The sequence below is a fragment of the Lithobates pipiens genome, unplaced genomic scaffold (assembly GCF_037356315.1).
Source record: "Lithobates pipiens isolate NorthernLeopardFrog02 unplaced genomic scaffold, aLitPip1_a1.2 Scaffold_8, whole genome shotgun sequence".
NCBI classification, from domain to species: domain Eukaryota; kingdom Metazoa; phylum Chordata; class Amphibia; order Anura; family Ranidae; genus Lithobates; species Lithobates pipiens.
The window spans coordinates 123,699,604-123,715,987 of NW_027507903.1; the positions used below are offsets into that span (position 1 = coordinate 123,699,604).

Consider the following 16,384-nt stretch of genomic DNA (forward strand, 5'->3'; position numbering starts at 1 on the left):
CCTGGCAGGGGGCTGGGTGTTGGGGGTCCGCTCATCACACGCCTCCAGGCCGGTGTCTTAGATTAAAGCCTCCATGAACTTACATGTAATATCCCACCCCCATTGTGTTTAGCTGGTTAGTGGGTATGGAGGAGGAGGGAGGGAGTGGGCTGTCATTTACCACTGTGTATACGCCCACATGTGTGACTCTGTAGTCACATGGGCTGCTCAGATGTGATAGGGAGGAAATGCTCAGCATAGAAACTCACTGAAAACTGAGCATGTGCAGATTTGCCTCAACAGCTGTAAAATCCCTAGCTGAATTGGGGACATGAACAGAAGGTGGAGAGAACAAGGTCCATAATAGAAATAGATGGGCGAGTTTGGGGTGGAGGAACTTGGCTGGCCTGCACAGAGTCCTCACCTCAACCCGATAGAACGCCTTTGGGATGAATTAGAGCGGAAACTGCGAGCCAGACCTTCTCATCCAACATCAGTGCCTGGCCTCACAAATGCACTTACATATTTCTCAACATAGAGCCCCTCTTCGCCCATGTCAAATTTAAAATACAAACTTGGACCCTGCCTACCCCTGGGAGTATGGGGACATATTAACCTCATAAAAATTGTATTATTACCTAAAATACTATACATTCTATGGCATACCCCAATTTATGTACCCCTAAAATACTTTAAATACCTGGAGGCTCTCCTCGAGCCATTTGTTTGGGGACCCAATAGACCTAAACTGGAATGGCAGACAGTGAAGAATCCCACTGATCTAGGGGACACTGCCCTTCCAGGCCTTATTCTCTATTACATTGCCTCCCAGCTATCTCAACTGTTCTTTTATGCCAAGAATAGGCGCAACGGACCTCAGACCCTCTGTTCTGTGGCAGTGGACTCGGGGAGCTGGCTCGGAGGGAGATAGCAAGACCCTATTATATCACTATAGGTACATCGGGACCTAGCTTTGGTTAAACTTGGGATACCTTAACATAATGAGTTCACTCCCATATGGCACAACAAAACTTTGTCAGAATTCCTACAGATTCCTAACACTGAGATCTGGGACATGAGAGGGATCGACAGTTTACATCACATACTCTCTGATGAAGGACTAAAGACTTTCGATGCCCTTCGCAGCGAATTCATGCTCCCCGATAGTATGTTCTTCAGATTCTTGCAGATCCGCCAATGCCATTCACACCCAGTTCCCCCATTCAACTCCACAACTCAGTTCCAGTGCAGTCATGGCTATTGTTAAAAGCACAGATCCTCAAAAACTGATATCCACCTTTTACAACATGCTTATAACTCCTGCATGCACCAAAATAGCTTATTACCTTAAACCCCGGTGGCAGAGAGACATGGGAGCATTGGCAGATGAGGAATGGAGTGAAGCTTTAGATGCCATCACAATTGTCTCCCCTAAACTCTTGGACAGACTATCTCAGATTTATATCCTCCATCCGGCATACCTCACACCGTTTAGGGTAGCTAGATATCAGAGGTGGCAGTCCACCAACTGTCTATTGTGTCAGCAGGAAACGGGTATGTTTTTTTTACTTGATTTGGGCATGCCCGTTATTACAGGCATTTTGGAAACAAATTGTAGATTTCCTACATGACTAGATGGGATCCCCACTTACCATGGATCCGAAACAATGTTGGGAATATTCCGCGACCTCGAAATTGATAAGTTCACAAAAATACTCTTACCTGAAACTTTATTCTCAGCCAGGAAAATCATTGCAAGACAATGGATGAGATCACAGCCATCTAACTTTTCTGAATGCAAACAGATGTAAATAACTTCCTCCCTTACAAAAGATGATTGTATATAAACCAGGGATACCTAAACAAGTACAATAAAATTTGGGATCGTTGGCTACAAGATTCCGAAACATGTAAATAAACATTATGATGACCCCCCAATTTGGTCCCTCTCTGTCTTCAACCCTGATAGATATGTCCCTGTACATATTATGGCTTAAAGTATCTGTGATAGAATTCAATGTTTTTTTTTTTTTTTTGCATGTAACAGATGTATTAACCTGGGAATGCCCTTGTACCAATTGTAAATGTCAATTGTTCAATGAAAACCTTTTGTTAACGAAAAAAAGCACTTTAATGATATTTTATGCAAATCATGGTATAAAGTTTATGTTGATGATTTAATACATATAGCACAGAGGGTATAGGCGCAGCAACATTTGCACTTTTTATTTTGAGATCCTGCATCCCATATCCACCCTTCCATTGTGTATGGGCTGTGCGTCTCTCCTCAACCACTAGATGGTGCTGTGCATATAGTAATTACTGTATATGTTCAATGGAAAACATAAAGGACTTTGCTACTTTTATGCTGGTAATGCCAGGGTTTGTATATTTCCATTCTTTGTCTGCCCAGGGGACTGCATTGAGTTATACACCCAAAACTATTTATTGTGTTTTTTGGTTTTGAAGGGGGAGCTCATTTGTATGCTCAGGAGAGCTGGGCAGATCTCAGCAGGTACAGGTTGTCCATAATATACTGTATATGCACAGCCTGGCCTTGTAAATGTAAATTGTACTTCAGCTGAATACAGAGTGTGTCCTTGTCCTATCAGTGTACTGGGCAAGAATTTAGTGAGCCTTAAAAGTGTCTGCAGAAGGTCAGTAATGTGCTAACTAAATGCAAGCTTATTCATTTAACAGGAATTTGTTGATTTTGCCAAATGTAAACTTAGATGTTCAACTATAACCCTTTCTTTTTAATTCACAGCGTTAGTGGTAGGTTTTTGTTGTGTGGAGAATCATAATTTGATACCAGAATTAAAGGGCTGGAGTTTAGTGCAAGTTTGGACTTGAAGTATTGGATTATTTTGGGTAAATAATGTTAGTTTACTAGTTTATGGCCTATTCACACCAGAAACTGCACATAACTGCGTGTTTTTGACTACTTGTTTACATGCATTTCAAGTGCACTTGACGTGCATTTGAAGCTGCGTTTTTAATGCAGTTGCATTGCATTTTTCTATGTGTTTGGGCTTGCCTTTCTTGTACTTCTTTGAGGTCACTTCCATCTTTGTAGTATGTGGAGAGGAGTAAGAATGTCTGCTCTTGTCGCCATAATTCTGGTGCTGGCCATTGCCATTTTGAGATGACGTACTCGTAGGAGGCATCATTATGGGGTTCAAAGAATGCATTAAGATAAAAAAACTTCTGCCTTTCTTCTTTAATCTTTGCTAACAACTCTGTTAGTTAATTTGTGATTTGTGAAAGAAAGGTAAGTATGTGCAGGAGATGGGGATGAAAGAAAACCTGTTGCAGTGCTATGAATATGTAAAGCACATGCTTGCTTTTACCTTTTTGCTGCGAGAACCGTTTTTGCATACAAATTTAAAAAATAATTTTACGTCTGAAGATTAGTTAAAGCACCCAAACATTATATATTTTCTGAAAGCAGAGACCCTGTACATTAAAATTTTAGTAGTTCCAATTTTTTAAGCCATACAATATTTTCACAATGGTTTATCAAGTGAAAAAAAATAAAAAAATAAAAATGCATTAAAGTTAATTCACGCCCCTCTCCTTCTGGAGGAAGGGGGCGTGACCTGTGATTGTGTGAGTGAACGTGTTAGGTGTCTCTCCTCCGCTCCATCCCCGACCCTCCCTGTTATACCTGGGAGCTGCCTGGGAGTCCATTCGGAGGTCTGCCCGAGGCTTGGTCTCTTTTCCGGGGGTTCGCGGTGCGGTACCGTGTGCCCGTGCGGAGGCATCACCCCCCTGGTCGGTGTGGGGAGCCGAGGCTGCTTTGGACATAAGGACTACTATATTGTACTCGTGCAAATGCTCCGATGCCTAATCCGATACCTGTGCAGCCTCACAGATGACCGGTGTGGTGGTGGGGTGTTACAATCACGATCTTCCTGTGTGGCTTTCAATAAAGCAGCGGCTTTCACCTGCTTTATTGAAAGCCACACAGGGAGATCAGTGAAGTACCGTATTTATCGGCGTATGACATGCACTTTTTTCCCCATAAAATCAGGGGGAAATCGGGGGTGCGTGTTATACGCTAATCCCCCACTATTTTTAACCCTTTCTGCCGCTCTCTGTGGCTTCCGGATTTTTTGTCAATTCTCGGCTCTTTTCGGCCGTTCTCTGCTATTTTCGGCCACACTCAGCCGTTCTCGGTGGGCGAAAGACATCCGCTTTGTATCTCGGCGGCGCCATTTTTAAATGGCAAAGCCACAGACATGACTGCAAATTACTGACAAGGCTAAATGCAAGGCTGCAAGTGACTGACAAGGCTGCAAATGACTGACAAGGCTGCAATGGAAGGCTGCAAATGACACTGATAAAGCTGCATTGATGGGCATTTAAATGTAAGTTTTTTTCCTTAAACATCCCTCCTAAAAGTTTTTTTCTTTTAAATTCCCTCCTAAACTTGGGGTGTGTGTTATACGCCGATAAATACGGTAATAGCATTTTTTCAAAATGAAATTGTAAAAAGAAACACTGGCAATGTCTACTCACCCCCTACCCAAAAAGAAAGCTTTGTAAAAAAGAAAAAAAGAAATTGGAAAAAATAAAATCGTAAAAAACAAAACAAAAAAAAAACCTACTGACACAGTCCACGCCTTCTCAGTGCCACCTATCAGTGCCCATTAGTTCTGCATATTAGTGCCACCGTCACATGACATTAAAAAAAGTATCGGTATTGGTGAGTACTTGAAAAAAAGTATTAGTACCTGACTGTACTCGGTCTTAAAAAGTTTTAATCGGAGCAACCCTAGTCTGTAATGGCTACAACATATGATGGTTTGCTGTGGTACTTATCACTTAAAATGGTCTTCTGGGATGTAAAGAATTCTTTGGCTATTGATGCTTGCCTCAGTCTTCATATACAGCACCATGCAATGTGTTCTAAATAATGTTTCCACCTTGTAAATCTGAATATAGTTGGTTGCTTTTTTGATAAGGAAGACCTAGTCAGCCAGTTTCAGAACTCTCATTATGTAAACATTTCTTCTAGAGCAATTCTTTGACAGATTCTTAAGAAAAATATCACAGTCACAATTCTATAAATATAGAAGGAAAACAGAGCTGAGATCTAGATCTGAAACATGGTTCGGCACTGAGTTGAATGTATTAAAAAGGACTCCGGTTTTTGCTGTTACCTCAGCCAGCACTGATAGACTCTGTGCCCTGGACCTGGGTCACATATTGATTATGGGAAACACATCTCCTTCCAAGGGGCTGTCAGTGGTCAGGTTACACGGAAAGAGAATACAAAATCAATGCACAAAATGGGATACATCTCTTGGCAATCAATATTTCGTACTGTACAGCCATGAATAAACCATCACATTGCCTGACTGCAAGGAGCATGCTGTTCAAAATGAATATGTACAGTGCCTTGCAAAAGTATTCACCCCCCTTGGCATTTTTCGGGTTTTGTTGCCTCACAATCTGTAACTAACATGGATTGTTTGAGGATTTGCATCGTTTAATTTACAGAACATGCCCAAAACATGGAAGATGTTTTTTTTTTTTATTGTGAAGCAAACAAAAAATAGGACAAAATAACAGAAAAAGTCAATGTGCATAACTATTCACTCCCCTAAAGTCAATACTTTGTAGAGCCACGTTTTGCAGCTATCACAGCTCCAAGTCGCTTTGGATAAGTCTCTATGAGCTTGCCACATCTTACCACTGGGATTTTTGCCCATTCCTCCTTGCAAAACTGCTCCAGCTCAAGCTTCAAGTTGGACGGTTTGCGCTTGTGAACAGCAATCTTTAAGTCTGACCACAGATTTTCTATTGGATTGGGGTCTGGGCTTTGACTAGGCCATTCCAAAACATGTTTCCCCTTAAACTGCTCAAGTGTTGCTTTAGCAGTGTGTTTGGGGTCATTGTCCTGCTGGAAGGTGAACCTCCGTCCTAGCCTCAAATCAAACACAGGATGGTACAGGTTTTGCTCAAGAATATCCCTGTATTTAGCACCATCCATCTTTCCCTCAACTCTGACCAGTTTCCCAGTCCCGACGTGGTGTTCTTTGGGTGATGTGATGTGTTGGGTTTGCGCCAGACATATCGTTTTCTTTGGCCAAAAAGTTTAACTTTTGTCTCATCAGACCAGAGCACCTTCCTCCATACATTTTGGGAGTCTCCCACATGCCTTTTCGCAAACTCAAAACGTGCCATTTTGTTTTTTGCTGAAAGTAATGGATTTCTTCTGGCCACTCTGCCATAAAGCCCAACTCAGTCGAGTGTACGGCTTATTGCCGTCCTATTTACAGATACTCCAGTCTCTGCTGTGGAACTCTGCAGCTCCTCCAGGGTTACCTTAGGTCTCTGTGCTGCCTCTCTGATTAATGCCCTCCTTGCCCAGTCCGTGAGTTTTGGTGTGCGGCCATCTCTTGGCAGGTTTGCTGTTGTGCCATGTTCCTTCTATTTGGTTATGATAGATTTGATGGTGCTCCTAGGGATCATTAAAGATTTGGATATTGTTTTATAACCTAACCCTGACTTGTACTTCTCAACAACATTGTCCCTTACTTGTTTGGAGAGTTCCTGGGTCTTCAATGTCAGTTTGGTTAGTGATGCCTCTTGCTTAGGTGTTGCAGCCTCTGGGGCTTTTCAAAAAGGTGTGTATATGTAATGACAGATCATGTGACACTTAGATTACACACAGGTGGACATCATTTCACTAATTATGTTACTTCTGAAGGTAATTGATTGCACCAGAGCTTTTTATGGGCTTCATAACAAAGGGGGTGAATACATACGCACATGCCAATTATAATTTTTTTTATTTCTGAAAAATAATTTTATGTATATATTTTTCCAATTTTACTTCACCAACGTAGACTATTGTGTTCTGATCCATCACATCAAATTAAAAAAACATTGAACTAAAGGCTGTAAATAGGTAAAAAAGCCAAGGGGGTTGAATACTTTTGCAAGGCACTGTAGATTATGTTGTGTTTTAACCATAATTAGTGCAATCTACGTATTTCCTCACATTACCAATTGTGTAAATATTGTTACATTTAAAAACACTAACCCAGTCGCTCAGTTAATACAGTCTAAGTTCTTATTTAGCTATCAAATTAATATAAAATGACTGCGCTGTCCTAAATACTGTGTGATATGAATTGTGATTTATAATGAAAATTGAAATAAATATAGAAAAACAGCTGTGACTTCCTGCAAGCTACACACATCAATCAACAATTTCTAATATCAAGTCGCGCTATATTTCCATAAAGTGATTCCGTGCAGTGAATTAAAATAATAACCTTTCTAAAGTGAATAAAATAAATGAGATTGATCAAATTGAACACTGTAAACAGTCCATTCTATTGATAGTAGATCTCCACTGTGAAATCAGCACACAATACACCTGGAATAGTGATGAGATCTGCCTTCCACCTCCACACACAATCCAGCTTACTGACTCCTACTGATCTCTTATTATAGGAGATCTCATGCGCTTCTGGCTTGATACCCAGCGTTTGCCTTTGATGTATGCAGCCAAGATCTCAGCGCCTTCCCACGTGTAATACCCCTTACAGGTACACTTTGCCAGATTTTCCCCATGAAAAAAAATAATAAAAGCTTCCATGGCATAAAACCTTTGGGTAACTTTAATGGATAAAAAAGTATTGCACTTACATTTTGTATAAGCAAAATCATGCAGTATAAAACACAGAGTCGGCCGGGACTTGTGTGTATTGCGTGGACGTCAGGGAGGAGCGGCGTGCTGACGTCACCGCGATACATGCAAGTCCCAGAACCACGGGCTGCAATCAAGAGCCGGCTGGAAGCTTATATTACTATTGCCATGGAAGCTTTTATTATTTTTTTTATGGGGAAAATCTGGCAAAGTGTACCTGTAAGCCCCTGTACACACGGTCGGAGATTTCGACAACCAAATCCGTTGGATTTTGTCCGTCGGATCTTGTCCGAAACTGTTGCATACACACGGTCGCACTAAGTTGTCGAAAAATCCGATCATTCAGAACGTGATGACGTAATTTCGTTACAATGGGACTACGTTCAGGCTAGTAGCCAATAGCTTTGATGTAGGAATTTGATCTGAGCATGCGTGGCACTTGGTCCGATCAAAATTCTCTACACATGATCGGAGTATGTCCGATCGAACCAGTTGGTCGGAAAATATTTCCAACAAGTTGGAAAATTGGGTCCGATGGATATTCCGACGGAATCAGTCCGATGCATACCACACACAGTCTGATTATCCGACAACACGGTCCGATAGGACACATTCCGACGGATTCTCTGACCGTGTGTACAAGGGCTAAGTGGTATTACACGTGGGCAGACGCTGAGATCTTTCTCTCATCACTATTCTGAGTGTATTGTGTGCTGATTTCACAGTGGAGATCTATTATCAATAGAATGGACTGTTTACAGTGTTCAATTTGATCAATCTCATTTATGTTATTCACTTTAGAAAGGTCAAATATTTTTAATTCACTGCACGGAATCACTTTATGGAACTTGATATTAGAAATTCTTATTTAGCAATACATAATTTTAATATGCAGATGCTTGTTGAGGTGAGCGTCAGTTTTTACTGCGCACGTATAGGACAGACTTTTAAGCATTAGATTATCAACACATTGTAATTTGATATTTTTGAAGCATTAAAGATGTCATGTCAATTTTATAGAAAGTCTGTGTAATTTACATTAATTTACTTGAAAAATGCAAAAAATAGGAAATGAAGGTCATTTTTCTAAGAAGAATTTTATAAATTAATTTTTCAAAAGATGATATACTCTGTGAATTACTATTTGAAATACAGTGGTACTTCTTACTGTATATATAAATGGTGCTGCAATGACAATTGGGTGTATGAATGTCAATCACACTTTGATCATTTATTCTTCATCTTCCGTGAGGCCAGATATGTGTGTTTGTACTGAGAGCGTGCCCAGCACAGAGACCGTGCTGTTACCAAGTCTCGTACTGATGACTGGAAGCCAAGAGGACCGGCTCTCAATCACATGATCGCTTTGATAGCCTGAGATCAGCTATCACAGCAATCTGTCACAGTACAACCTGGCTCTGTGTTCCTTCTCATCTTGAATGGAGAAAAATGCATTATATGTTTTTCTCCTTGCTAGAGGAGAAGATTGAGAGCAAAAAATAAATAAAAATTTGCTAGATCTGGGTTTGAGTTAGGTCAAGGTTAGGGTCAGTGTTAGGGTGGCAACACACTACCCAAATTACATTTTTATTATTTGAGGCTTTCTTTTGAGGTATTTAAAGCAGTCGCAACCCTAAAAAAAATGCGCTTGTTCCTTTAAAGCATGATCTATAGCATAGTACTTCTGCAGTGTAATTTGTCCCATTCTTTGTTGTAAAATACCTGGTTGATTCTGCCTGTTCCTGTGTCACTGTCCCCCTATGTATACTGACCATAGTAATTATGGCTTCTGATCCATGATACTGTGGTCAGTTTACGTCCCTCTGTCATCTTGGTGTGTGTTCAGTCTCTCCCTCTCCCCCTCCCTCCCTGCCTGTCAGTTCAGTAGTCTGTGTTGTGAGAGCCAATCTCCTCCCCGTCCCTCCTGCCGCTATAATGCTGTGGCTGTAAAGTAATGTATATAAATCAATTTCTATCCGCTCTGTTTTAGGAAGATATTAAGTATAGTATGTAAGTTTTTTTTTAATTATGATCCTAAATACCTTCTTGCACTGTTCCGCTGTGACCTCCCTCCTCTCTCCTTTCCCGATCTAAGGAGAGCAGAGGCAGGGGCTGAGATTCCCCTCTGACATATGCCAGCCAGTAGAGGAAGGACACATGACCTCACAGTGGAACTGTGCAAGAAGGTATTTAGGATTATCAATGTGACTTAACCACTTAATCAGCACTTTTTTTTTTTTTCGATATAAATGAAAAAATACCAAATATTTTTCTCAGTTTCCATTATACAATTATGCAAATTGTAAATCTATCTTTATAAATGGAGGCCAAAATTTATTCTGCTAAATTTCTTTTGTAAAAATAACCCAAATAGGTACATATTTAGTCTGTGTGAAAGTTATAGAGTCTACAATCTATAGTATACAGGTATACATTTGAAAATTGATCAATCATGATGTACTGACTACCTCATTTCTTGAGGCCCTAAATAGCCAGAACAGTACAAATTCCCCCAAATGACCCCCATACGGAATGTAGACAGACCAAGGCGTTTAGTTGGAAGCATGGTGAGTTTTTTGAAGTTGTAATTTTTTTGTCACAATTTATTGAAAATAATGAAATTAAATAAAAAGATTTGTATTTTTATTTTTTTCACAAAGTTGTCATTTTAAAGAGGAAGTAAACCCTCTCTTAAAAAAAAAAAAAACACCCTGCAGGACAAAGGCATAATGAGCTAGTACGCATAGCATACTAGCTCATTATGAATTACTTACCTGAGATCGAAGCCCCCGAAGCGACCTTCGTTCACCTCCTCCGTCGCTGACATGTTGACTCAACGTGTTTTCAAGGTATCGCTGCTCCGGCGCTGTGACTGGCCGGAGCAGCGATCGCCTCACACCCTTGCATGCATGCTGGTGCCGCCACTAACGGCATGATCACCGCTCGAAATGTCACGCACAGTGTGCCTGTGCCCGATGTCTACGGCTCATGCACCGTAGACATCAGTGCTGCCATTTCTGCTAATATTTCCTAAACCTTTTAGGTTTGGGAGATATTTCTTGCACCTACGGGTAAACCTAGATTAAGGCTTACCTGTAGATTAACGTGGTTGTAATCGGTTTACACAGAGCATAGGCATACTTAGAAATACACTCCAAAACACATTTTCCTATGCCTTTTGATTTTGGGGATACCAGGAGTGTGAGACTTTTTCACAGCCTAGATCCATAGAAGGGCCCAAAATCCAAGCAGGGCTTTTAAGGAGCATAAATTACACACAAATTATGCATCTAATTTCCTGACTACCTGTGACATTTTTGGAGGCCTTTGAGCACCAGGATAGTGGAAACACCCACAAAATGACCCCATTTTTGGAAAACAACCACCACAAGGTATTTTCTAAGGGACATAGTGAGTCTTTTGAAGACTTCATTATTTTTGCCACTAATTTCTGCAAAATGCAGAATAAAAATGAAAAATATATTTTTACACTGAGTTGTCAATTTAATAAGATATTTCTCAAACACAGCATGGGCATTTTTATACATACACCCCAAAACACATTCTGATACTCCTTATGAGTATGACAATACCACATGTGTGAGACTTTTTCAGTGTTTAGGTTGATAATATACTGGACATTTTATCTTGTGTATCACACAAATTAACCAATTGTATGAAAACCAGTGTACTTGAATGGTTGCCTCTATACGAGAGGTCAGGGAATATAGCTTAGTGTAGCATCACCTATAGCAGTACCTGTTCCTATAAGCAAGCATAGCTAGATGGTATGTGGTTGCACCCAGAAATGCTATGTGCACTGGCCAGGAAGTACAGGAGGCTAAAGAAAGGATGAACAAAAGAGTTCCTGAGGTTAGGGTTAAGGGTGCAGTTTTCTGCAGGGGATGGCTGGGACTGTTGTCTCACAGAATCATAGTCAGCATAATGTGCAGATAGGTCAGTTCAGGTACAGGCAGAGACATGGTCAGCTAACAGGCAAAGGATTGATCCAGGCAACTGGCTTTGCAGCTGTGGCAGGAATTGTACTCCCGCTGATGGTCACCCATTCAAGTGAAGAGCGATCTGAATATGATAAAGTTCTTATGGTGACACTGTGACTAATGTGGTGGTGATCAGCGATGTTGTAACTGGTGTAGCGGTGATCAGGGACACTGTGACTGCTGTGGTGGTGATCAGGGACAGTGTGACTGGTGTGATGGTGATCAAGGACAGTGTAACTGATGTGTCAGTGATCAGGGACGTTGTAACTGGAGTGGTGGTGATCAGGGACCCTGTAAGGCCCCTTTCACATTGCCATTTTGGTGCGGCAGCTAGGTTCTTGCTGCTGGAATGACTGGTTTATGCAATCAGCAGCTGCCACTCAGCCTATTTAAACTAAAGGTAGGCTGATAGTGGCCACTGCTGTTTGCTTGTAGCGGCACACAGAGCAGTTAGCTGCTGTGTGGGACAGATCTGTCCCTATCCTGGCCATGTGAAATGGGCCTAAATGGTATGGCGGTGATCAGGGACACTGGAACTGGTGACAGTATGTAAAAAAGTGAAACTGTACTACTCTGTGAAGGTAATTGCTATTTTTTTTATTCTTTTTTTTACACTGTGATTACTTATTACAGTGATGATCACTGTAACTGTGATCATTTTAACTGTCATGAATAGCTTTCATTCATGACTCTTGTTTTACTCTTGTTTACTATTGTAATGCTGTGGTGGGTCTTAGTTGTCATATGGTACAGGGCCCTCTGATTGGCCCTGTACACCATGTGATCACTGTGACCAATCACAGCATCACAATAGTAAATTATGAATCATGAATGGCTGCCATTCATGATAGTTATTTACCTGGTGATAATGTGATTGGTAATAGTGATCACATGGTACCTGGGATGATCATAACGTCCCAGTCTCATTCTTTTGTGTTCAGTGGAAACAGCAATCGCAGATCACACCATTGCATGCCCTAGGGCGACATTCCTATTCATATGAATAGGAATAGGAGAGCACCCTGTTTTACACGTACCTGGGCAGAAAGTGGTGGAATATGCAAAACAAAAAACAATGATGGATGAAATGACTTTGGTCGATTTCAAGTTATTTCAGAGAAAATTGCAGGTTCTTCTTTTTTCATGGAAGGGTACCACTACCAACCAATTTGCCCACGTCTGCAGTATTAATAATTATTTACACCAGTAGTTGTCAACTTATGAGCTAAAGGGGGCCTCAAATGCAGTCCCTGACATCACCAAAGGGCCACACACAATGTTCAATATATGTAATGCTTGAGAGCACTGTCAGAAACTGAAGACCTAATGGAGGAAATGAGGGTCAGAGAGTGTGGACATCTAAATTTTTGGTTGAGGATGTGCTACAGAAGACAATATGAAACTGGGAACATGTTACATGCTTGTAGAGATCAATGCTAGGGTTGCACCGATTCCGTTTTCTTTATCGGCGCGTACAAGTATCAAATGCTCGCCGATACCGAGTACCGATACTTTGTGGTGCGATTTGCATTAAAACAAAAAAGAAATTGGCGCAAATTGCACTGCGAAAAATCACATGCACTTTAGTGGGCAGTTTAGAACTCACAAAATTCAGCAGAGGAAGTGCTGTTCTAGTAAATAGGTAGAGATAGATTAGAAGTTCAAAGCAGCCATCATTTATTGGTAAACTGAACAGATTGAGGACATTGGGTAAATCGATCACAAGCCTATGCAGGGAGATGATAGTGTGCCAGTGAGGCACTGTGACTCATGGGTTCCGTAGTTTACTCTGCTGAGCCTGGTGGAATGAATAGCTGCCTAACCCTGGAGCTCATGGGGCAGGCGGTGAGCCAAATGGATGCTGGATTGAGGGACAGAGCCGGCAACCACCAACACACCCAGAAATGACAGCTACCGGGTATTGTGACCGCTGGCCGGGGGAAATGCCAGGATGGGTGGAAGTGCTGTAATATGGAGACAGTACTGTTCGGGCAACCAACGAGGACGTCCATCGATTTGGAAGTATCGGTTTTGGTATCGGAAAGCATTTGGGGAGTACCAATACACGCTCAAATGCCTGGTATTGGAACCGATACCGAATGCCAGTATCAGTGCATCCCTAATCAATGCTATAATCCTAATGTTCCCCATACAGACTGCTGAGGTCTAAGGGCCACACATCATATACCAAAGGGCTGCAGGTTGGGCATTGGGGGATTCTAACGATCTAAAACAATTTGATTTGATTCATTCAGTTACATTTAGTGAAACCTTAATTCTAATGTCGGACTTGCTGAAAAAAAAGACACTCTCATTTTAACTTATGGGTGGTGTGACTACAATGTTTATTGCTTTCAGTATACCATCGGCCTACATAGTAGATTCAGCTACAACCATTTTAGGCCCTGCCTCATACCTGAAGGCCACCCAAACGTATGCTCCAGGAATAGCCAGTGTGTAGCGCTCTGAACATTGTAATTTCCAATGTTTTCTTTGGACAGCAGTTGTCCAGTTCATTTTTATGAAGTCTGCAGTTATTTGCAAGGATTTGCCATTGAGCTTGGCAAAGACGGGCTTGAGAAGTAACAGACTGGGTTGAGAACATACTGAGTATGGCCATGTTTACAGGTAATCGGTGCAGGATGAGAAGGAAAACCTGCTTTACACAACCTGTTACTGATGGTATGAGTGAGTTGTGCTATGAAAACAGATCTGATCGAGTCTGAAGACAATCTGCCTTGTCATAAATATTAGACCAAATTTTGCTCAATGTTCACTGGCATCAAGTCTTTCTGTCATGTGTTCTCTTATGTACCCATTTGTAATCAACCGTTGATAAGTTCCTCTCAACACTTTGTGTGATTTTGCAATTCAACATATCAACAGTTTAGCCTGTCTTGTACCCGGATAACCGCTTATAATAGTGTATTGTGCTCTGCGTTCTCAGCCTTACACATGGTTCTGTCAGTGAGAAAAACAAAACTTTAAAAGTTTAAATTAACATCTTCAATGAAATTATAAAACTAAAGTGTTTTATGTTAAATAAAGATGCTGGTAATTATTGAAGCAGTTATTAAAAACTATTCTAATGCAGACTTGCTAAGCACATCTGACTCTAATACATTGTGACACTGACATTTCTTTGTTTTTTGCAGGGAAATCCAAGTGGCCATGTGGAAAACCTAAGAGAGGAACCCATGGGACCCACAAACCTTCCAAACAGGTGATACTATCAGGGTTTATATTGTGTTAATGCAGTTATTAAAGTAATAATTGACTGGTTGTACTTCACATTGCCTTATTTTGCTGCTTAAAGTTATTGGAAAGGTTAAAGGTTTTTTACCTTCATGCATTCTATGCATGAATATAAAATACCTTGTACACCTGGCCCCCCACTTATTCCTACCTGAGCCTGATCTCAATCTAGTGATATGTAGGAGAGCCGAGACTCTCTCCAGTCTCTACCTCCTCATTGGTTTAGAGACAGCAAGCCCCTACAGCTGTTAATCACAGCCTTTTTAAAGGCAATCAAAACGAACGTTAAGGGCTCATGCACACAGCATCTTTAAAAAAACGCCAGCGCTGCTGCCAGGAACAAGTAGTGTTAAAAACGCCTTGCTAACCATGTTTTTTGAATAGCGTTTATGGCCATTTTTTGGCCTTTTTTCCAGTAAAAACACTCCCTATAATGTAAAAACACCTAAAAATGCCAAACACGGCTAACTGCTTGTTATGGTGTTTAGCAGCGTTGAGGGGGCGTTTTTCATTTTTACAGCTCATTTTTACTGCTCCTGGAAGCACAGGCTGTCATTTTTTTCTACTGTCCCTAAACACCTATGGCTCCAAACGCCTCTGACAGTTTATGTGTGCGTGGATACATACAGTGCCTTGCGAAAGTATTCGGCCCCCTTGAACTTTTCAACCTTTTGCCACATTTCAGGCTTCAAACATAAAGATACAAAATTTAAATTTAAATTTTTTGTAAAGAATCACCAACAAGTGGGACACAATTGTGAAGTGGAACGAAATCTATTGGATTTTTTAAACTTTTTTAACTAATAAAAAAATGAAAAGTGGGGCGTGCAAAATTATTCGGCCCCCTTGCGTTAATACTTTGTAGAGCCACCTTTTGCTGCGATTACAGCTGCAAGTCACTTGGGGTATGTCTCTATCAGTTTTGCACATCGAGAGACTGAAATTCTTGCCCATTCTTCCTTGCAAAACAGCTCGAACTCAGTGAGGTAGAACAGCAGTTTTCAGCTCTTTCCACAGATTCTCGATTGGATTCAGGTCTGGACTTTGACTTGGCCATTCTAACACCTGGATACATTTATTTGTGAACCATTCCTTTGTAGATTTTGCTGTATGTTTGGGATTATTGTCTTGTTGGAAGATAAATCTCCGTCCCAGTTTCAGGTCTTTTGCAGACTCCAACAGGTTTTCATCCAGAATGGTCCTGTATTTGGCTGCATCCATCTTCCCCTCAATTTTAACCATCTTTCCTGTCCCTGCTGAAGAAAAGCAGGCCCAAACCATGATGCTGCCACCACCATGTTTGACAGTGGGGATGGTGTGTTGAGGGTGATGAGCTGTGTTGCTTTTACGCCAAACATATCATTTTGCATTGTGGGCAAAAAGTTAGATTTTGGTTTCATCTGACCAGAGCACCTTCATCCACATGTTTGGTGTGTCTCCCAGGTGGCTTGTGGCAAACTTTAGACGGGACTTTTTATGGATA

At 41.1% G+C, this 16,384-nt stretch overlaps 1 protein-coding gene across 6 annotated transcripts in view; it reads left to right on the top strand.

Annotated features, from left to right (window-relative positions):
• SCAPER (S-phase cyclin A associated protein in the ER) overlaps positions 1 to 16,384 on the top strand; it is a 399,576-nt gene that overhangs the window by 27,764 nt on the left and 355,428 nt on the right. For all 6 annotated transcript variants that reach the window (XM_077472442.1, XM_077472443.1, XM_077472441.1 and 3 more), the window contains one exon: positions 14,802 to 14,869. In XM_077472442.1, the coding sequence (XP_077328568.1) occupies positions 14,802 to 14,869 (68 nt within the window). The remainder of the gene's footprint in view (positions 1 to 14,801; positions 14,870 to 16,384) is intronic.